This window comes from Oncorhynchus masou, chromosome 26, assembly GCF_036934945.1.
Source record: "Oncorhynchus masou masou isolate Uvic2021 chromosome 26, UVic_Omas_1.1, whole genome shotgun sequence".
Classification (NCBI taxonomy): domain Eukaryota; kingdom Metazoa; phylum Chordata; class Actinopteri; order Salmoniformes; family Salmonidae; genus Oncorhynchus; species Oncorhynchus masou.
Genome location: NC_088237.1, coordinates 5,856,506 through 5,879,283, shown reverse-complemented (window position 1 = coordinate 5,879,283; position 22,778 = coordinate 5,856,506). Strand labels below are relative to the sequence as shown.

The 22,778-nt window shown below is 41.4% G+C and overlaps 1 protein-coding gene across 2 annotated transcripts in view; it reads left to right on the top strand.

Annotated features, from left to right (window-relative positions):
• atxn10 (ataxin 10) overlaps window positions 1-19,852 on the top strand; it is a 35,772-nt gene extending 15,920 nt beyond the window's left edge. Inside the window, exons 1-11 of one of the 2 annotated variants that reach the window (XM_064938202.1) lie at window positions 6,830-7,014; window positions 7,348-7,524; window positions 7,827-7,912; window positions 8,115-8,211; window positions 10,386-10,550; window positions 10,646-10,726; window positions 11,300-11,450; window positions 11,573-11,681; window positions 12,295-12,473; window positions 13,922-13,985; window positions 17,831-19,852. In XM_064938202.1, the coding sequence (XP_064794274.1) occupies window positions 6,875-7,014; window positions 7,348-7,524; window positions 7,827-7,912; window positions 8,115-8,211; window positions 10,386-10,550; window positions 10,646-10,726; window positions 11,300-11,450; window positions 11,573-11,681; window positions 12,295-12,473; window positions 13,922-13,985; window positions 17,831-18,015 (1,434 nt within the window). In that variant the 5' untranslated portion in view covers window positions 6,830-6,874 and the 3' untranslated portion in view covers window positions 18,016-19,852. Of the gene's footprint in view, window positions 1-6,829; window positions 7,015-7,347; window positions 7,525-7,826; window positions 7,913-8,114; window positions 8,212-10,385; window positions 10,551-10,645; window positions 10,727-11,299; window positions 11,451-11,572; window positions 11,682-12,294; window positions 12,474-13,921; window positions 13,986-17,830 lie in introns of those variants that run through there. The other variant, XM_064938203.1, reaches the window with a different exon arrangement.
• The last annotated feature ends 2,926 nt before the right edge of the window (window positions 19,853-22,778 follow it).

Here is a 22,778-nt window from a genome sequence, read left to right as displayed (position 1 = left end):
TAATACATAGTAAGGCTGCATGATGCGACTAATGATGATTTGAAAAAAGTTGCTTGAAAGGCATGAGCTCTGATTAGTTTTTTTTGCACAGGCTGTACACACAACATCAGTCACTCATTCACAATTTGACAAATACTTGATAATGCTTAGAATTTCACGGCGGCATCCCCTTTGTGTGGCCATATTGCACCCTAAAAAAATCCATGCCTTTTGCGGCCAGTGGCCGTTGTGTGCTTCTCCCTAAGTGCTGCGTGCTCCAGCACATTATCACAGGCTACAAGTGAAGACAGACACATCAGGGACCCAACTGTGCGTGTCCTTATCTAATTCCGAGGTGCATATTGAAGATATTGGAAGAACTGTCCACATGTACTTTTCATCAGCCAACAATATGAGAAGGCCTAACGAACAGCAAGAGCACTAACGAACAGTCAATCTACTATAACCCATAGTACAAATGTCGACCTATTCTATGCTGTGCAAGAAATAAATATTCCAAACATAGTCTGGGGCAGTTGTGGGATGTGATAGATCACACATTAATTTTCCGCAATGTGGCTGAGGCAACAGATCAGGACATTTAGCTTAAAATGTTGATGGCAGCCCTCATGAGAGCCAGTTTCGTCATAGCACTTGATGGTTTTTGCAACTGCACTTGAAGTGCACTTTTTTGGTTGCTACATGATTTCATATGTGTTATTTCATGTCTTCACTATTATTCTACAATGTACAAAAATAGTAAAAATAAAGAAAAACCCTTGAATGAGTAGGTGTGTCCAAAGTTTGACTGGTACTGTGTGTATTCAGACCCTTTACTCAGTATTCTTTTGAAGCACCTTTGGCAGCGATTACATCCTCAATTTTTCTGTGTATGACGCTACAAGCTTAACACATCTGTATTTGTGGAGTTTCTCCCATTCTTCTCTACAGATCCACTCAAGCTCTGTCAGGTTGGATGAGGAGTGTCGCTGCACAGCTATTTTCAGGTCTCTCCAGTGATGTTCGATTGGGTTCAAGTCCGGGCTCTGGCTGGGCCACTCAAAGACATTAAGAGACTATTCCCGAAGACACTCCTGCACTGTACTTGCTGTGTGCTTAGGATCATTGTCCTGTTAGGTAAGCCTTCGCCCCAGTCTGGGGTCCTGAGTGCTCTAGATCACTTTTCCATCAAGGATCTCTGTACTGTGAGCCGTTCATCTTTCCCTCTATCTTGACCAGTCTCCCAGTCCCTGCCACTGAAAAACATCCCCACAGCTTGATGTTACTACAACCATGCTTCACCATAGGGATGGTGCAAGGTTTTCTCCAGATGTGACGCTTGGCGCAGAGTTCAGTCTTGGTTTCATCAGACCAGATAATCATGTTTCTCATGACCAAACTGAGCAATCGGGGGAGAAGGGCCTTGGTCAAGGGGGTGACTAAGAACCCGATGGTCACTCTGACAGAGTTCTTCTGTGGAGATGGGAAAACCTTTCATAATGACAACCATCTCTGCAGCACTCCACCAATCAGGTCACTAATCTGGATATGCTGGATTTGCGCTCGAATGCTGATGACTGGTCATTGGTCCACAATTCAGATGCACAGCTTTTTGGTTCTGACGTACTAATGAGAATTTAACGATGACTTGCGGGCAGTGGGTTCAGAACAACAAAGGCAAAAAATATATACAAAAAACATTTGTGGGGAAATTATACTACCAACGAAAAGGGAGCTTTGAAGACTGGAAGGGCAAATGGGCATGTGCTCTGCACAGTTAGAGCCCTCCTGTGCACATGCCTGGACCACACTAAATAGCTTTTAGGCGCACTTGACATTGCACACTCACCGGAGAATCAGAGTTGAGGGGCGGCATCGGGTACACATCGATATTTATTTTTTATTTCACCTTTATTTAACCAGGTAGGCTAGTTAAGAACAAGTTCTCATTTGCAACTGCGACCTGGCCAAGATAAAGCATAGCAGTGTAAACAGACAACACAGAGTTACACAGAGTTAAACAATTAACAAGTCAATAACACAGTAGAAAAAAAGGGAGTCTATATACATTGTGTGCAAAAGGCATGAGGAGGTAGGCGTATAATTACAATTTTGCAGATTAACACTGGGGTGATAAATGATCAGATGGTCATGTACAGGTAGAGATATTGGTGTGCAAAAGAGCAGAAAAGTAAATAAATAAAAACAGTATGGGGATGAGGTAGGTAAAATTGGGTGGGCTATTTACCGATAGGCTATGTACAGCTGCAGCGATCGGTTCGCTGCTCAGATAGCAGATGTTTGAATTTGGTGAGGGAGATAAAAGTCTCCAACTTCAGCGATTTTTGCAATTCGTTCCAGTCACAGGCAGCAGAGAACTGGAACGAAAGGCGGCCAAATGAGGTGTTGGCTTTAGGGATGATCAGTGAGATACACCTGCTGGAGCGCGTGCTACGGGTGGGTGTTGCCATCGTGACCAATGAACTGAGAAAAGTCGGAGCTTTACCTAGCATGGACTTGTAGATGACCTGGAGCCAGTGGGTCTGGCGACGAATATGTAGCGAGGGCCAGCCGACTGGAGCATACAGGTCGCAGTGGTGGGTGGTATAAGGTGCTTTAGTGACAAAATGGGTGGCATCCAGTTTGCTGAGTAGAGTGTTGGAAGCAATTTTGTAGATGACATATATATAGCCTAATAAGCAACTAATTCTCAAACAATGAGAAATATTGACATTTCATCAATTACAAATTACATTACCCTCCCCTGGACTAGATTTAAAAAATGACTAATCCCACCCCCTAACTGAAATTGAAAAAGCATGACCCTCCCCCATTTTCCTCCAGGTCATTCAATACATTTCTAACCATCCTTTAAAAGGGACAGGTGGCTATTTGAGACTCGGCATTTAAGGTACTCCTGTCTGAACACACATCAATAAAATCATACAAAATACTACAGAAGAGAGCATAATTTAGCCACAGAGGATCAACAGCTTCAAAAAAAATATTGTGGATTGTTTTATCACAAGCACTTACAGTCGGGAAGGCCGCAATTTGGGCAGCACACGTGCCAAATATAGAACAGCTTGATGCGTTGTGACTATAGACATACTGTATTGGTGGCAGCCTATTACAGGATCTGAAGGTGTGGTTTTTTGGAAGCGTAGCCTTGGGTTAGCTCTGTTGTAGACCCATGGGAGAAAGTGCCATGCCAATTCATCTCTAATGTTGTACTCTTAACTACTGTACAGGATCAGTGTCCTGAAATCATGACAGTTGCTGTTTAATATGCAATATGTGACTAGAATGGTGTTGCAAACAACAGCCAACAACCTGGGACATAGACATGTTTTATATTGTCAGAAAACTTAAATGATTGTTATCTAACTGCAGGTTCCAATTTACATTAGTTATTACAGTGAAGGGCCAACATTACGCACCAATGAGACAAGCGGTGTTCACTTGATTGACAGTGTCTTGGTCCAATGATCACCTATTGTTTTGAAACCTGAAGAGAGAGCAGGAAGGTTACTCCTCCTCACACACCTGGACCATCAGACAAGGCAACGGTTTCCTCACTCGAGGGGCAAGGTCAAAATCGGACTCTCGAGGTCAGGATAGCAACCCACTACAGCAATCAGAACGCCGCTGCTGAAGACATTTACATTTACATTTAAGTCATTTAGCAGACGCTCTTATCCAGAGCGACTTACAAATTGGTGAATTCACCTTCTGACATCAGTGGAACAGCCACTTTACAATAGTGCATCTAAATCATTTAAGGGGGGTGAGAAGGATTGCTTTATCCTATCCTAGGCATATAAGACTCCCGTCCAGGTCTAATGACATTGTGTTGGATTGCGTGGTTGTCAGGGACGACAGACACCTTAGGTGGGGGCAATGTAGCAGCGGCAGCTTTATTAGAGGATCTGGAGGTGTGGCTTGTTGGAGGCGTAGCCTTGGGTTAGCTCTGTTGGACACCCGTGGAAGAACGTGTCCTGACAGTTTGTGTTATGTTGTACTGTGCACTAATTTAAGCTTTACACTGCCAGTTATGTAGTCTTAATGAGACTGATGTAAGTGCATGTGATATCAAAGAGCCTACTAGAGTACCATTGTTAAGGCAGACACTATTTACTTCTGCTATGAATCATACACATTGGTGTGCTGGGGTGACTGCAGCACACTCTGATAAATATTAGTAAGTTTACTGAAATGAAATGTCAATTTTGCCAAAGATAACAGTATATTACTCCTGCCTGAACCAACATAAATAAAATAATTGAAAATAATACAGCAAAGAGCATAATTTAGCCACAGAGGAACAATAGCTTCTAAAAAATTGCTGTGGTTTTATCACAAGTACTAATAGACGATTTACGGTCAATCTGGCGTCTATATTGGTTTTACAGCATTTACTGCGATGCGGTCTCTGCAAAAGTCAGGGCATTCATACTTTTTGCGCTTTGCAGAGCAGAGCTGTTGTGAATAAGTTTGTCAAGGAAGTGAGTTTGTGTTTATACAAAACGTACCACCCCCACCTAACGTCAACCAATCATGTCACTGCAGAGCAATACATAGCCCTCTGCATTGTTCCAAAATTTGGAAGGAGGACAGCGATGCTTGATTTGGCCTCCGGAGGCTCAGCAATTGCATGACACCCTCCGTAAACTGTACATCCTCCGTACTGTGCCAAGAAAACATTCCCCACACCAGTTCCCCACCACTGCCAGCCTGACACCAGGCAGGATGGGTGCATGGAATCATGCTGCTTACGCCAAATCCTGACTCTGACATCAGCATGACGCAACAGGAAATGGGTTGTGTATCCCAAGTGGCGTAACGGTCTAAGGCACTGCATCTCAGTACTAGAGGCGTCACTACAGACCCTAGTTTGATTTCAGGCTGTATCACAACCGGCCGTGATTGGGAGTCCCATAGTGCGACCCACAATTGGCCCAGCATCGTCCAGGTTAGGGTTTGGCTGGGGTCGGCCGTCATTGTAGAATTTGTTCTTAACTGACTTGCCTAGTTAAATAAAGGAAAAATGAAAATTATTCACACCACTGTTGTACTGCGCCATTATTTGTCAGTTTGTGGCGCTTTGTTAGCTTGCATGATTCTTGTCATTCTGCTTCAGCCTCTCTCATCAACAAGCTGTTTTCACCCACAGGACTGCCACTGACTGGATGTTTTTGTTTGTCGCACAATTATCAGTAAAACCTAGACACTGTTGTGTGTGAAAAGCCCTGGCACCAACGATCATACCACGCTCAAAGTTGCTTAGGTCTCTCGTTTTATCCATACTATTGTTCAATCAAACAATAACTGAATGCATCGATGCCAATCTGTCTGCTTTATATAGCAAGCCAAGGCCACATGACTCAATGTCTGTAGGAGCGATCCATTTTCGTGAACCTAATAAAATGGCTGGTGAGTGTATAGGCCTACTCCATAGAAGGGTATTGGACTCTCTGACCCTGGTAATTTGACTGTGAAACTAATGGGTACACTAACAATGGCTGGCAATCCATCATTTGACTGGGAACTGTCATTTTAGGATTTATATTTATTTGGTTGGTTGCAGCTGTCAATTTGTCTTTCACAAATTTCAAAATGCTATCACGTGAAAAACGTTTGCTTTCCAAACGTCTACTGCTGAAAAGAGAAAAAGAGAAAAAGAGATTAATATCTGTCTGTTTTATTGGCATGAGCGCATCAAATTAAATCAAATTGATTTATATAGCCCTTCTTACATCAGCTGATATATCAAAGTGCTGTACAGAAACCCAGCCTAAAACACCAAACAGGATTTTGAGGTGGCAGGGTAGCCTAGTGGTTAGAGTGCTGGACTAGTAACCAGAAGTTCAAACCCCCAAGCTGACAAGGTACAAATCTGTTGTTCTGCCCCTGAACAGGCAGTTAACCCACTGTTCCTAGGCTGTCATTGTAAATAATAATTTCTTCTTAACTGACTTGCCTAAAGGTAAAAAAAAAAACAGCAAGCAATGCAGGTGTAGAAGCATGGCGGCTAGGAAAAACTCCCTAGGAAGGACAAAACCTAGGAGGAAACCTAGAGAGGAACCAGGCTATGAGGGATGGCCAGTCCTCTTCTGGCTGTGTCGGGTGAGGAACAGAACATGGCCAAGATTTTCAAATGTTCATAAATGACCAGCATGGTCAAATAATAGTAGCTATCAACGGTGATGAGCCTAAACTTTGTCTTCAACATTGGGTGAGGGTGTTTATGTTCCAGGTCATTTTTATTGCTCAGTTTGGCACTGTCAGAGTAGCCATTCATTTAGGTCATTTGTGTGGTATTAAAAAATATAATACAAATGTATTATCATGTAAATGATATAGAATTGCATTAAATGCGTTTGTAAAAGGCCAATGTTTTTCCAGACTCTTCCAGACCCCCCCCCCACACACACACACACAATAAATCCCCATGTACAAATGTGATTATAGATGCATGCAATGTTTTATTGTAAAGGGGAATTTTGTCTTTGTTTTTGTTAGTTAAAAAAAAGCGATGTTGAGATAATATAATTGCTATCAGTATAGGACAACCACGCTCTCACCAAGCTGTGAGAAACATGGTTTTTCAGAGCATTATGAGCTAGCTGGGGTCAATTTATGGCATGATCACAACAATCTGTAGCATGTGTTTTGCTTTAATGTGTATATATAGCTACCTATGTCTATTTCTAATGTGAAAAAAACTCAAACCTATCCAATCATTTTAAATGCTAATGTCATCGCAATTAGAAGGTTTACATGGGTATTGATATGAAATGTACTTCTAGCGCCGCCTCTTTCCTGGTTTTATCGTATCAAACAACAAAATATAACACGGAAGTCCCACCCACACTGGAGAGCGACACAAACAAACATGGCGGAACCCGCTTTGGAATCATGGATTAGGATGGATTTTCCAACATTATTGAATGAAATTCTCGCTGAGAAGTTCCATGAAAAACATTTACTTGTTTTACAATCACTGACAAATGCGTTACGAATTCAGGATTACAGGTGCGCAAATGGAAGAGTTATATAGCTAAATGTGGCTAACTAATTAGCTATCAAAAGTCCTTAGCTAAACAGTCCGAGGCAAGCTCAGGAGTAGCAGCTAGCCATCGTGTTACCCATGTCATAATTTTGTCTGTATAAATGAATCTTTGCTCGTTTTCTGTATTATCCATTATTCTCAAGTCTTCTGTGTTCAGTTTTCACTTGACAATTTTAAAAGCTACACCCAAGTCAACGTGTGTGTGTGTGTGTGTGTGTGTGTGTGTGTGTGTGTGTGTGTGTGTGTGTGTGTGTGTGTGTGTGTGTGTGTGTGTGTGTGTGTGTGCGTTCTCACAGAGACCGCAGTGAGGATGAAGCCTTCAGGAGCCTAATGAAGATCCTGTCAAAGCTATCAGAGGAGATCCAGGCTGCAGGTGGAGAGGTTGAAGAGCTGATCCTGCAGTTGACTGCAGCATGCTTCAGAGCCCAGAGGAATGGCTGTGTACAGTGTGCACGCAACCAGTCCCTATTGAGGTGGGCTGCAGTCCGTATTGAATCCAGTTTCCTTGACACACAAAGCATGCACACAAACGTTTTACATTGGGCCTACATTTAGTTAATTTACCAGACACTCTAATCCAATCTCACGCACAGTCAAGGAAGAGTTAATAACATTACCAAGCACATCCACGTCCATAGTTTTGTTTTCACAGGAATTTACTCTTCAAAATCCTGGGGGTGTTCTAACAGTTTCCCTGTTATGAAGTGTTCCCCCCCTCTGTCCGGTTGTGTGTGTGGTTTGGTTGAAACATAAGCAAACCTACCTTGTTATCCAGGTCACTTGGTGCTATTGACCTGTCAATCAGAATCCTAGACATGCTTCAGAAACTGAAGTCTGAGAACACTGACTACGTCTTTGAAGGTGATTGTTTTATTGTCCCTCCTATGGCTGAAGAGAATAAGTGTAATCTGATATTTGCAGTTCTGCTTACTTGTAAAATAAGTGTAGCATATTGTATAGTAACTGTTGAAATTTGATAGGATTTAAAAAAAAATCTTAACATCTCTCTTAATGGTCTTATACATGTCTGACTGTTGATCGCTGCACTTTATCATTGATCTAGCGCTTCGATGTGGGGTACAGTTCATTGGAAACCTTGCTGTTGATAACCAGTTCTGCAAAGATGACATTTGGACGCTCATCTTTCCAGATCTTCTCTTGTAAGTACTTGGGCCCTACATCCGTTTCACTTCTCAAGGCCTCAACCTTATATGCAAATCATGTATGGGAAATTAATGTGAAAGAATTAAGCTTGAGCCTTACATGGTTTTCACAATTCACATTAGGACTTCATCTTTATTGACCCTTTAGGCCTACAAACAGCAATCAAAGGGATTTTATGCATGAATCAAATCAAATCACATACACATGGATAGCAGATGTTAATGCGAGTGTAGCGAAATGCTTGTGCTTCTAGTTCCGACAATGCAGCAATAACCAACAAGTAATCTAACTAACAATTCCTAAACTACTGTCTTATACACAGTGTAAGGGGATAAAGAATATGTACATAAGGATATATGAATGAGTGATGGTACAGAGCAGCATAGGCAAGATACAGTAGATGGTATCGAGTACAGTATATACATATGAGATGAGTATGTAAACAAAGTGGCATAGTTAAAGTGGCTAGTGATACATGTATTACATAAGGATGCAGTTGATGATATAGAGTACAGTATATACGTATGCATATGAGAAGAATAATGTAGGGTAAGTAACATTATATAAGGTAGCATTGTTTAAAGTGGGTAGTGATATATTTACATCATTTCCCATCAATTCCCATTATTAAAGTGGCTGGAGTTGAGTCAGTGTCAGTGTGTTGGCAGCAGCCACTCAATGTTAGTGGTGGCTGTTTAACAGTGATGGCCTTGAGATAGAAGCTGTTTTTCAGTCTCTTGGTCCCAGCTTTGATGCACCTGTACTGACCTCGCCTTCTGGATGATAGCGGGGTGAACAGGCAGTGGCTCGGGTGGTTGATGTCCTTGATGATCTTTATGGCCTTCCTGTAACATCGGGTGGTGTAGGTGTCCTGGAGGGCAGGTAGTTTGCCCCCGGTGATGCGTTGTGCAGACCTCACTACCCTCTGGAGAGCCTTACGGTTGAGGGCGGAGCAGTTGCCGTACCAGGCGGTGATACAGCCCGCCAGGATGCTCTCGATTGTGCATCTGTAGAAGTTTGTGAGTGCTTTTGGTGACAAGCCAAATTTCTTCAGCCTCCTGAGGTTGAAGAGGCGCTGCTGCGCCTTCTTCACGATGCTGTCTGTGTGAGTGGACCAATTCAGTTTGTCTGTGATGTGTATGCCGAGGAACTTAAAACTTGCTACTCTCTCCACTACTGTTCCATCGATGTAGATAGGGGGGTGTTCCCTCTCCTGTTTCCTGAAGTCCACAATCATCTCCTTAGTTTTGTTGACGTTGAGTGTGAGGTTATTTTCCTGACACCACACTCCGAGGGCCCTCACCTCCTCCCTGTAGGCCGTCTCGTCGTTGTTGGTAATCAAGCCTACCACTGTTGTGTCGTCTGCAAACTTGATGATTGAGTTTGAGGCATGCGTGGCCACGCAGTCGTGGGTGAACAGGGAGTACAGGAGAGGGTTCAGAATGCACCCTTGTGGGGCCGCAGTGTTGAGGATCAGCGGGGAGGAGATGTTGTTACCTACCCTCACCACCTGGGGGCGGCCCGTCAGGAAGTCCAGTACCCAGTTGCACAGGGCGGGGTCGAGACCCAGGGTCTCGAGCTTGATGACGAGCTTGGAGGGTACTATGGTGTTGAATGCCGAGCTGTAGTCGATGAACAGCATTCTCACATAGGTATTCCTCTTGTCCAGATGGGTTAGGGCAGTGTGGTTGAGATTGCATCGTCTGTGGACCTAAAGCATAGTGTCAGCGAATCGTACCGAACTGGATCAAAGTTACTGATGTGTTGACTGTTTTATTTGTTTTTTACAAACAATTGTATTCCTTCATTATCTTCCCCTAACCCTGCCACCCCTCCCCTAATTGGAGTACACTAATGGACAACAATACTTAGGCTTCCAGCTTATACATACTGTATAGAATTTACAGACACAAAGTATTTTGCAGTAGTTATCTTTTTGTTTGTTTTTAATCCTATCCTTCAACTACCCTCAACCCATCCCATCTATCTCTGAAGATCATCCAGTTTGATTTCTATGTTGGCTGTGTTTGCAAGGCCCTTCTGGGTCTGGATGATGAGTGGGCATTGGCCTATTCCTTCATGGTGCTCCACACCTGTCTGTGTTGTCTGTGTTTGCAGGGATCTTATAGGTGTGAGTGATAAGTCAAGTCTGTGTTGTCTTTGATCACAGGGCCCTGCTGTGTGTGGATGATGAAAGGGCAGTGGGCTACTCCTCCATGGTGCTCCACACATGTCTAGATGAACACAAGGTGGAGCGACTGGCTCATCCAGGGAACATCCACCTAGCCCTGAAGGTCATGGAGCTGTGTAGGACTCAGTCAGAACTGGACTGGACGTAGGTACCCTCTGAGGGGTGTGGGAGATGGGGTTTGCTGTGTGTGTTAGATGTACACACAGTATATAAACATGTATGGTACCTATTTTTGACAGGGTTTTGATTGCTACCCAGCACTTCCTCAAGTCCTCAGTGCTCGTTAAGAACATGTATGCAGGGATGAGCCATCAGGAGAGGTAACTCCATCTAGTTCATCCAATTAAAGAATCTAACTACTCTTACAAATACTTAGAAACTAGTATATCTACACCCAAATTGAGCAATTCTTTCTCCTTTTGATGGTCCCAAATGTGTGATTGACATGAGTTTCCTCCTTACATTGAAACTCCCCAGACCTTAATCCCAGAACTTGTGGTAATTCCTCAAGAAGCGGGTGGACAAACAGAAACCCACAAATTCTGACAAACTCCAAGCATTGATTATGCATGAATGGGCTGCCATCAGTTAAGATGTGGCCCAGAAGTTAATTGACAGCATACCAGGGCGGATTGCAGAGGTCTTGAAAAAGAAGGGTCAACACTGCAAATATTGACTCTTTGCATCAACTTCATGTAATTGTCAAGAAAAGCCTTTGACACTTATGAAATGCTTGTAATTATACTTCAGTATTCCATAGTAACATCTGACAAAAATATCTAAAGACACCAAACATGCAGACTTTGTGAAAATTAATGTGTGTCATTCTCTAACATTTTGGGTACGACTGTACATAAATCCAATTAATTACATAAATATTGATGGAGCTGCAGGGTGACGTTGCTGGAGCTGATCTCTGCTCAGTTGGGAGAGGAGGACTCTGAGGATTGTGGGATCCCCCCCACCGTAGCTACCTTCCTGGCATCCTGCTTCCAGGAGCGCTGTGGGGCCGTGCTCACACTCGCCTCCGAATCAGACAATGAGGTATCAATGATCCGATTGGTTGTATAAATTACCTGTTCCATAGCCTGGGTACCTGACTGTTTCTGTGACATTTTAGATTGCCTTTTTTTTATTGGTTGATTGATTTGTGTTGTATTTTGTAGGAGGCCCTGACTGTGATCAGCCTGTTAGATGTTCTCTGTGAGATGACCTCTGATCACAAACAGTTCATGTTCCTGCAGAACCATCCTGACCTCCTCAAGTCTACCGTTGGTAAATAAACAAGTACACCAAGGTCTATTGAACTGGAAGTTTACAAAACCTTTTACCTATGATGCTTAGTCTGATATTAGAGCCCTGATAAATGGCTGAGTGCTGTTATCTTTTTGTTGTAAAAACCACCAGCATGTCACACTGTCTCAAATGCCCATGACAAAGAAGGTGGCCCACAGTTTAGAGTTTACACTATCACTACAAATCTAGTGACATAATATGGTTTTACTGTGTTGGAACAGAAATATGACACTTAAAGTACCAGCAGGTTCATGCCTTTCTGTTGAGAGAGACACTGTTACATTGAAACAGCAGTCACATCTTAATAATTGAATCTATCATCAGCGGGACTGAGATAGGGGAATACCTCTCACCTCTTCTGTAGAACAGATTTCTCTGTCCAATTGAAAATTTTGCCTTTATGTTCTCTGTTGCTCTTTTCTGTTCACTGATTGTTATTTAGTCTTTTCCTGGGCCCTGGACACTTTGTCCGACTTCTGATGTAAAAAGGGCTTTATAAGTAAATGTGACTGATTAATTGATATTCTGGTACTGTATCCCTTTGTGTGTAAAATGTGTGTTCTCCTGTTTATCTCTCTTTCTCCTCTTACAGATCTCCTGCAGCAGGTCCATGCTCTGGGGAAGACCAGTAAGAATGTATTCACTGCAGCTCAGAACTTCTCCTTGGCTCAGGGAGGAGACTGCTCCTCCTCTCCCTCTGTCAGCTTCAAGGCACATCTCATCCGTCTCATAGGAAACCTCTGTCACGGAAACACTGCCAACCAGAACAAGGTATGGATGGATGTATGAAAGAATGAAAAAACAAACAAATGAATTTACTGTGTTGATCCCCAATGAGGGAAATATGTTTTGCCACCAGCAGCAGACATCAGACAAACAATGCCGACACACAGGCATACAGCTGGTACAGATATAGTGCAGATCGTCGACAAAACATAGGTGTGGGGGTCGAAGATTAAATGACTGACTTTCTTGTGATGCAACACCATTGATAAACTACATTTCATCCTAGGCTTTAAAGTTTACTCACCCTCCACAGGTTTTGTCTGTGAGCATGTCCTTTCAGAGTAGGATTTGCAAACTCCTTTTGAACCCTTAAATAAGCCCTTAGGGTCCTTTCTCAGTGTCTAAAAGAGGGGTTTAATCCTTGGAAAGGACAGATCAAGGGTCAAAAAGCATGTGTAAAGGGTCAGGCAAGGAGACATGTAAAATGGAGAAAATGTCAAATGACACTTCCTATTCTAATCAATTCTGGTCGAAAGTAGTTCACTAAAGGGAATACGATGTAATTTCAGACACATTTTGAGTTGAATAGCACATACAGTGATCTCATGCTGTCTCTGTGCTTCCTGGGTCACACCGGAGAGAGAATATGTGCTTTTGAGTCCATCGTGGCACTGAGCCATATTGGCTTCCTCATGGTGGTATTATTATTAAATTAATGGAGGAAAGAGAAACATTTCCCTACTCATTATCTGTTTCATCCCAGCTATCGGCAGCTATCACTGACTGATATAAACACATTTAATAGAAAATAAGAGGAATGTGGGGGGAAACTGGCATGTGTCCATTTGCATTGGCTTAAAGACCTTGCTCCCACTTTACAAGGCCCTTGAGAATCATAGTAGTAAACCTTCGCCGGCTCCCAGCTGGTTAATAATCATTTAATATGATACTGTTTGATTAAGTCTTTTTTACATATAGGCTTAAGTTTAGATTTTTAGTTAACGAAAAGTGCACACTTACAGTAACTAACTCAGCATTTTCTCTCTTGCTATGGCCATTCATGACTCTACCAATGAATTTGTAGAGTAACCGCATGTATGTAAATTAACCTATATAATTAGATGGGTGACAGAGACCAGTGCAACATGTTGTGACAGCTTTAGACCAGCCCACAGCCACACATGGCTATTTTCCATGGTAGTAGGGATTTCCTAAGGATAGGGACCTCAATGTTGGCTGATCGGGACATAGATGTTGGTTAGTTATTGAGATTGTCCTATATAAACCAAGGAGAAACAACACTTTAAACAGCTTCTTCTTGCATAAGGAAAATCGCCATCTCAGCATTGTTTTAAATTGGCCTTATCCATAGACTCAAGCTAAACAGAATAATTAGTGAGACTAGTGTTTTTTTACTGTGTTTGGATGAGAAAGTAGTTTTTTTTGCATTGTAAATGTGTTTGTTTTTATTATATTTTTTTGTGTTCTTCCAGGTTCGGAAACTGGATGGTCTTCCTCTCATTATGGACAACTGCAGTATTGACAGCAACAATCCCTGTATCCTTTTGATTCGTCTAGAATCTATTGTCCCTTTGGTGAATAAATTATACTAGTCGTGTAACTATCATGTTATAAGCCACTGTGGATGGATGTTAACCTAATGATCTTGGTATCATCCTTTTTGTCTTCCTGAAAGTAATTGTGGTGGCTGACGCGTACGTTTATCTACCATGTTTGTAGTCATAAGTCAATGTTGGTGATTGACAGATATATTACTGTATACACTCCCTACGTATTTATTTGAACACACAGTGACGCTAAAATGTGAACATTTGTCTTCATTCTCCATCATTTAGGATTTGACATAAAACATGTAATTAGGCGACAGTACAGAATCTTCTCTTTTATTTGAGGGTATTGCACTTAATGCATCTAGTCAAGTTTAGTATTTGGTCCCATATTCCTAGCATGCAATGACTAATGGCTCTACAAACTTGTTGGATGCACAGGGGTTAAAGTTCTCCATTGCTGTGATGGATTTCTGTCATATTGATTCTGAAGAGGTTGTTTTTGAGATCAGTGTAGATCCTACTTATAGCTGCTAGCAAAGGAATTAAAATCCTGTACTTTATCACTTTCTAGTGCTACTATTTCTGCCATGTAATTTTGTAAAACAAAATCAGACAACCCATAGTAGAATAGTTTTCCTATCTACCTAATTGGCTTATGTGTTCTATGCCAGATAAATATTCATCTCGAGGTGCGTTCAAGTTGTGAGAGCCATAGGGAGGGAAACATGTATTCTGACAAGCAGTCAATGCACAACAATTCTTTAATGCAATGGCCTTTGTTAAGAAAGAGGGGGATCCCAGTTTTTCATTGCTACCACTTTTATTTCTCTACTCCTAAAATTGCGTGGCACCATTGAAAAATTATTATACCTGGAGTTTTGGGCACAACAGAGCTCTTAAAGGGGCAATGGCTACTTAAAATAAGCGCGGCAGTGTAGCCAAGTGGTTAGAGCATTGGACTAGTAACCGAAAGGTTGCAAGTTCAAATCCCCGAGCTGACAAGGTACAAAATCTGTCGTTCTGCCCCTGAACAGGCAGTTAACCCACTGATCCTAGGCCGTCATTGAAAATAAGAATTTCTTCTTAACTGACTTGCCAAGTAAAATAAAAAAAGTGCAATGACATACTTTGTAATAGAAACCACATATTTTTTATTTTTTTGAGTGACTAAAAATGAATAATTATTAATAATAATTTAATAATCAGGATGGTGTGTCCAGTGGGGGAAATGCAGATAGACAAACCATGCTTCTATGTTTTTATAGCCACTATGCTGCATCAGTTGTGCTACATGCTGTGATAATGCTTATTGCTAATAGTACATCTGATATACAGTGCCTTCAGAAAGTATTCAGACCCCTTGACCTTTTTCACATTTTGTTAGGTTTTATAGCCTTATTCTAAAATTGATTAAATATATTTTTTTATACATTTACATAAGTATTCAGACCCTTTACTCAGTACTTTGTTGAAGCACCTTTGGCAGAGATTACAGCCTCAAGTCTTCTTGTGTATGATACTACAAGCTTGGCACACCTGTATTTGGGGAGTTTCTCCCATTCTTATCTGCAGATCCTCTCAAGCTATGTCAGGTTGGATGGGGAGCATTGCTGCACAGCTATTTTCAGGTCTCTGTTCTATCAGGTTTAAGTCCGCGATCTGGCTGGGCCACGCTTCAGGACATTCAGAGACATCTTGCGTTGTCTTGGCTGTGTGCTTAGGGTTGTTGTCCTGTTGGAAAGCGAACCTTCGCCCTAGTCTGAGGTTCTGAGAGGTCTGGTGAAGGTTTTTATCAAGTATCTCTCTGTACTTTGCTCTGTTCATCTTTCCCTCGATCCTGACTAATCTCCTTGTCCCGGCTGCTGAAAAACATCTCCACAGCATGATGCTGCCACCACCATACTTCATTGTAGGGATGGTGCCAGGGATGGGATGGTGTATTCTGACATGCACTGTCAACTTTGGGACCTTTATATAGACAGGTTAAACATCATTTTTTACCAATCTGTTATTAGGCTCATTTCTGGAGATGAAAATTATATTTTAGATGGTGTCAGCATTGAATTTTCTTTTCATTTTGGAGTAGAAAAAAATCCCAGAACTGAGCTTCAGTCCACATGAAATGAATGTCATTCTACATTAATGTGGATGCTGCCTTGATCATGGATAGTTCAGAATAAATTGTGAATAATGATGAGTAAGAGAAAGTTACAAAGATTCATACCCCCCCCAATGCTAACTTCCCCTGTTATTAGTAATTGTGGGAGGTTAGCGTGTTTTGGGGGCATGACCTTTGTACATCTGTAAGTTTCTCACACATTATTCACAATTAATTAATGATCATCTGTAATCATGGTAGCATTCACATTAATGTAGAAGTGTTCAGAAACATATTATATTCTTATTCACAATAGAAGTGGCTCCAAAATGACAGAATACATTATTTATCATTCATTTATTTTGGACACAACATAATCCAAAACACAACCAAAACAAACTGCAAATGCATCCAACAAGTTTGAAGAGTCACAAGCCTGATGTAGTCATTGTGTGCTCGGAATATGGGACCAATTACTACATTTTATGTACTATGTGAATTTGTCCAAATACTTAAGACACAGTCCAATGGGGGGACAAGATGCATAAAGTGCATTCATTTCTAAACGTTAAACAGATGTGTATGAAAATACCCTCAAATAAAAGGTTACAATCTGTACTTTCGCCTCATAAAACATTTTTATCTCAAATCCAAAATGCTGCCGTACAGGGCCAAATTAAACGTTTTAGCTTCACTGTCCAAATAAATGTAGGGGAGTGTATGTCTACATACAAGTCACTGGTGAATTATTATACAGTATGCGTCGTGTATCCATCATGTTTATACTGTTGGTGGATGTTGGTACTGACAGAACAGCGGCTTAGTTTGTGTCCGCCTCCGTCCACCCCCCGGGGACTAGCTGCCGGTCAGGGCACGGTGCCAGCTTGTCTTTTTCACCAGCTATTTATCTGAGCCCCACTCTCCCCCTGACCCCCTCAGGAAGGAAGTTGTCATCGACGGTTACTGTTGAGCTCCCTCTGCTCTTCTCAGGTGGGCCATAGCCAGACCCACTGGGCAAAAACTGTTTGAAGCAATGTTGTTTCCAAGTCAATTCAACAAAAAAAGGATATGTGGTAACATTGAATCAATGTGAAAAACTGATTCGATTTGAAAAGTCAACATAAATCCAACGACATTAAATGTTTTGTTGATTTCACGTAAAATTCACTTAAGTTGACATCTGAACCTAATGTAAGCCAAAGCTAGATGTTGAAATGACGTCTGTGCCCAGTGGGAAGCTGTGCGGGCTTTGCCGGTTTGAGATTATTCTATAGGTCCATTCAGCCAGGCAAGCTCAATCAAGCACAGATAAAGCATTTGAAATGATTTAGAATGCTATTTGAGCCCAGGTCTCAGCCACAGCTACATGGCCTGGTCACAGATGCTGACTGGGCATATGTGGAGAGGAAGGACGGGAGGCTGGGTCGCTTCCTTGTCATTCAAAATGGACACAGTACTCACTCACTGCACTGGTAGTTTCCTGTACAGTGGGATGGTGGTAGCTAATTGAGATTGGGGGTTAGTGTTACTTTGCTTTGATTTGTGGTGGAAAGGGAGTATGTGTGAATGTATAGGAGACTAACCAATGTGGGTAGTTTTGTGTAGAAAAAAGCTTTTGAGGGTCATGTTTGTCTAGCTCTTGTTCCTCTCCCATAGTAAAAACTTTAACTCTCTCCCTCTTTGTGTCACAAATGTATTTGTAATGCTATCCTTAACTGTTGTTTCTCCACCAGTCATCAGTCAATGGGCCATCTTTGCCACTCGGAATATTCTAGAACACAACCTGGAGAATCAGGAGCTGGTGGCAGCTCTAGAACGTCGCGGGGTGGCCGATGACTCCGCCTTGAGGGCCATGGGCTTTAGAGTAGAGGAGAGAGATGGTAACGTGCTGCTCAAACCTTGTTCAAAGGACCCTTAAAGGTGCCCTAAACTCTAAGGACTATATTGTGCTGCACCATATAGTGCTGCATTACTTTTTAGTGCACTATTGTTTTGCTCTGGTAGTGCACTACTTTTTAGCTCTAGCTCTTTTTTTTTTCTTTTTTTGGTTAAACTGTGGGATGGCCTGGACCCAATGTTCTGCTGAGATTTGTTATGGTACAGAAAACGCATAGGATGGGCGACCTTATTTAAAAGTAGGTTTAATTTGAGTGTAGAGTGGTGTTTTTTTAACACTTTTTGTGTTTCTTAAGTAAAGGGAAATTAAAGGTTTCTATGGGTCAAATGAACTCCTGCTGGTATCTGTGATATAGTGTTGGGGTTTAATTATCCAACAAAGGGCTACTCTGTTTCCTGCCCTTTCACCCCTCTGAGGGAGACTCTTAACATCGGCAGGGGGTGGGCTCTAAATCCCAAAACCAATCAATTTTGCGGAAATCAACAAAAAGCGAGAGAATGACCGAAACATTAAGGAACTGGACTGGAATGTCGATCTGACTTCAAGCTAGCTTCTGGAATTCTCACATTTTATGGAAACCTCAGGCATTTTGACTGGAGAATGTTTTTTCAATTTCCACACAAATGATTTCAAACCAATTTAATGGTGCTAACCAAACCATACAGGGTGCCCCCTCCATTTCTAAGGATGTTGCTCATGGAATGCATTTTGATTGTCTCGCTACAAGCGTTGCACTATATCTGCTTTTACCACCCTGTTTTGGCTTTTGGTGAGAATAACAATGACACGTAGGACCATTCCTGTCCTTCAGGTACCGCATGTTTCTTTACAACAACAAACCTTAGTTACATTGTAGATACATATTTGTTACATGTTCCAACCAACAACACCAGTCATCAACTTCCTTACACATTTCAATAACCTAATCTATGTTATGTGGCAGCTTTGTTTACTGTGTGTGTGTACTTTGACTAGTGTGGATGTTTATCAGCCAGCTAGACAGAGGACAGACGGCCTGAGTTTGATTGGAACAGTGTGTGGCTCCTGTGTGGCTCAGTCGGTAGAGCATGGCGCTTGCAACGCCAAGCATCGTGGGTTCGATTCCCGCTGGGACCACCCATATGTAAAAGTAGTGGCCCCAGCCGACTTGTAAGTCGCTTTGGACAAAAGCGTCTGCTAAATGGGATATATTATTATTATATATTATAGACAGTGAGCCGTTGTGTAAGTGGTAGTATATGTGTTTGTAGACAGAGAACAGGTAGTGTGAGTGGCAGTGCGTGTGAATCAGACCAGAAGTATTGGCTTGCAGAACGACCCCCTCCCCCCACTGAATAAGCTGACCGGTCCTGACACCTCAACAATGCATTGCTTTAGTCACCCGGCCCACTCGCCGCTCCGCCCTATTTACTCGGTCTCTTATATTTTAATGACAAAATGTATTGAAACAATCGGGTTGACTTTTCCCAATCCGCTGGGTATAGTGAGGGGAGCTTATGAGGTTCCGGTCCCCAGCATTTCAGACGCCTAACAAAACACGGCCTTTACTTCTGCTCCAGCGGCTGCCTGCAATGCTTTTCAAACACAGGAAAACACAGAGAGAGCGTCAGGCTGGCTGAATGAGGTGGCAGTCACAGCCGTCTATTCAACAACTTCTGGGTCAGGAGTAAACAGCTGTCCAACCGCAGTCAGGACTGAGCGGTGTCATCAAGATCAGCCGTTTCACAACTCAAACGTTAACTCTGTACTCCTGTGCCTTCTGTACTGGTATTCTTCACAAATTATATCCGTACTACTCAAGCTCTATATAATGGATGATTGTAACTTTAACTGCTGAATAAAACTTTTGTGTGACAAATGTTCTGGGGTTGTTTTTTTTTTCAGAGAGAATGGGTCAGTCTTTTGTAAATTTAAGTATGCTTTTGTGTCTGAAGACAGTGGTATAGTAGTGTGGACAGGAAACCCAATAAATCACTAAAGGATGCTCAGATTTTATTAGAAAAATTATAAGTATCCATTTGTCTGTGGTGCACACAATCCTGCATGGCCTAAAAGCTAAGTAATCATTTCTCATGATAGCACACATCCAATCCAACACTGGATCAGTAACATCCATTTATTTTCTTTATACTTAACATTTTGCCGGCACATTTCTTGATAGTCCACCAAGTAAACCAGGAGCTATAGAAAATGATGGTCTTCATATTGAGAATAAAATAATCTGGGCTAATTGTCGAACACATGGTCTATGTACACTGCAGCAACTTTAATAAATCAGAGACAGAATAATCATTCAGAATAATTTGTAGCTCTCAAATCTTTAAAAACAATGACAATCAATGAAAACAAAGTGCCATATGTAATGCATATAAAAATATACTCTTTGTTTTTTTTAGCTATAGAAAGCCTAAATAAAACAAAATCGCTGAATACATAGAAGGTTGATTCCTGAAATAGCTCAGTGACCCCTGGCCCATGCCCTCTTTCCATAGATCTGTATTATATGGTTCGGCAAAATACTTATTCTCAGGACAGGTTGCCTTTAACTGCTGTTATAGACCTGAATGCAATAAAGTCAATTTCCATGTTTCTGGCATTCGTGGGTATGTGCAGTGTATCGCCCATGGAGCTCCATAACGCTTACACCGCATCATCTCAGAATGGGAATAATTACCCCCCCATGTTGGAATTGAGACCGAAATAGGGACATGTTTTCTTTTTCCTTTGTATGGGCTTGAACGGGTTGCTTTGTTGGGCTCTTTTGGTAAAATGATTCAGTGCAGCACTCACCAATTCACCTAGTAACATGTTAAAATCATGTTCAATGAATTGAGGAGGGATGGTGAGCAAAATAATAGGATAACTACTTAGACATGCTACTGACAATAGAAATGCACAGATTTAAGAAAATGAAAATTGCAGAAAAATGTTTTGTACTCTACTGTTGTGGCTTTATGCTTAATGCCACACTAACTCTGGTACACTTCAGTAGCAATCAAAGAGAAAAAAATATATATTAAACATTGCTATCCATACTATAAGACCTTTTAGTTTGAAGATATCTTAACATAAATAAACCATTTATTTTCAGTGTTCAAACATACAGTGCCTTCATAAAATATTCACACCCCTTGACTTTTTTCACATTTGGTTGTGTTACACCCTGAATTGAAAATGTTTTACCCCATAATGTCAAAGTGGAATTCTGTTTTTGGAAAGGTTTTACAATCCCTTGCAAAGAATGGCACCTATTAGTAGATGGGTAAAACATTTTTTTTAAAGCAGACATTGAATATCCCTTTGAGCATGGTGAAGTTATTAATTACACTTTGGATGGTGTATCAATACACCCAGTCACTATGAAGATACAGGCGTTGTTTTTAACTCTGTTCCTGGAGAGGAAGGAAACCGCTCCGGGATGAGGCCAATGGTGACTTTGAAACAGTTACGGAGTTTAATGGCTGTGATAGAACACTGAGGATGGATCAACAACATTGAAGTTACTCCACAATACCAACCTAATTGACAGAGTGAAAAGAAGGAAGCCTGTACTGTACAGAATACAAATATTCCAAAACATGCATCCTGTTTGCAACAAGGCACTAAAGTGATACTGCTAAAAATGTGGCAAAGCAATTAACTTTATGTCCTGAATACAAAGTGTTATGTTCGGGGAAAATACAACACACTACGAGTACCACTCTCCATATTTTCAAGCATAGTGGTGTATGCATCATGTTATGTGTATGCTTGTAATCGTTAAGGACTGGGGAGTTTTTCAGGATAAAAATAAATGGAATGGAGCTAAGCACTGGTAAAATCCTAGAGGAAAACATGGTTCAGTCTGTTTTCCACCAGACACTGGTAGATAAATTCACCTTTCAACATTTACATTTACATCTTATCCAGAGCAACTTACATTTTCATCAAATGTTTTGTTGTTGTTGACAATAACCTAAAACACATGGCCAAATCTATACTGCAATTGCTTACCAAGAAGACAGTGAATGAGTTGCCGAGTTACAGTTTTGACTTACATCTGCTTGAAAATCTATGGCAAGACCTGAAAATGGTTGTCTAGCAATGATCAACAACCAATTTGACAGAGCTATAAGAATTTTGAAAAAATTATTGACAATTGTTGCACAATCCAAGTGTGGAAAGCTCTTAGAGACTTACCCAGAAAGACACAGCTGTAATCACTGCCAAAAGGTGACTCTTACATGTATTGACTCAAGAGGGTTGAATACAAGATGTATTCGTGTTTTATTTTTCATTTGTTTTTTTTGTTTTTACAAATGTTAGAATTTTTCTCCCACTTTGACATTATAGAGTATTTTGTGTATATGGTTGACAGGAAATTACAAATCCATTTTAATAACACTTTGTAACACTACACAAAAAAAACAAAGGGATGTGAATAGTTTCTGAAGGCATTGTAAATACAGTGTGACTGGATAGTCAAGGTACACCACCATTCTACACCAGTCTTTTGAAACCACGCTCCTTTCTCTCCATCCGTCTCGCAACACAGTCAAAAGGTACTTTGCTGATGTACTGTTTCCAGTTTGAGGTTGTAATTATGTCAGTTAATCCGTTTTTTTTCCTTCCCTTCCCTGTTTCAGATGTCGAGGTTATTTTGCTTTTATGAGCAGTGTTACCGAGGAGGTGAAAACTGCACTTGATCAAGTTTGGGTCCGCAATGTTTCCAATAACAGATTTGCTTGGTTGGAGAACAACCACAATCCTTGCACTTCATCAATATCTTGCAACACATAGTATAT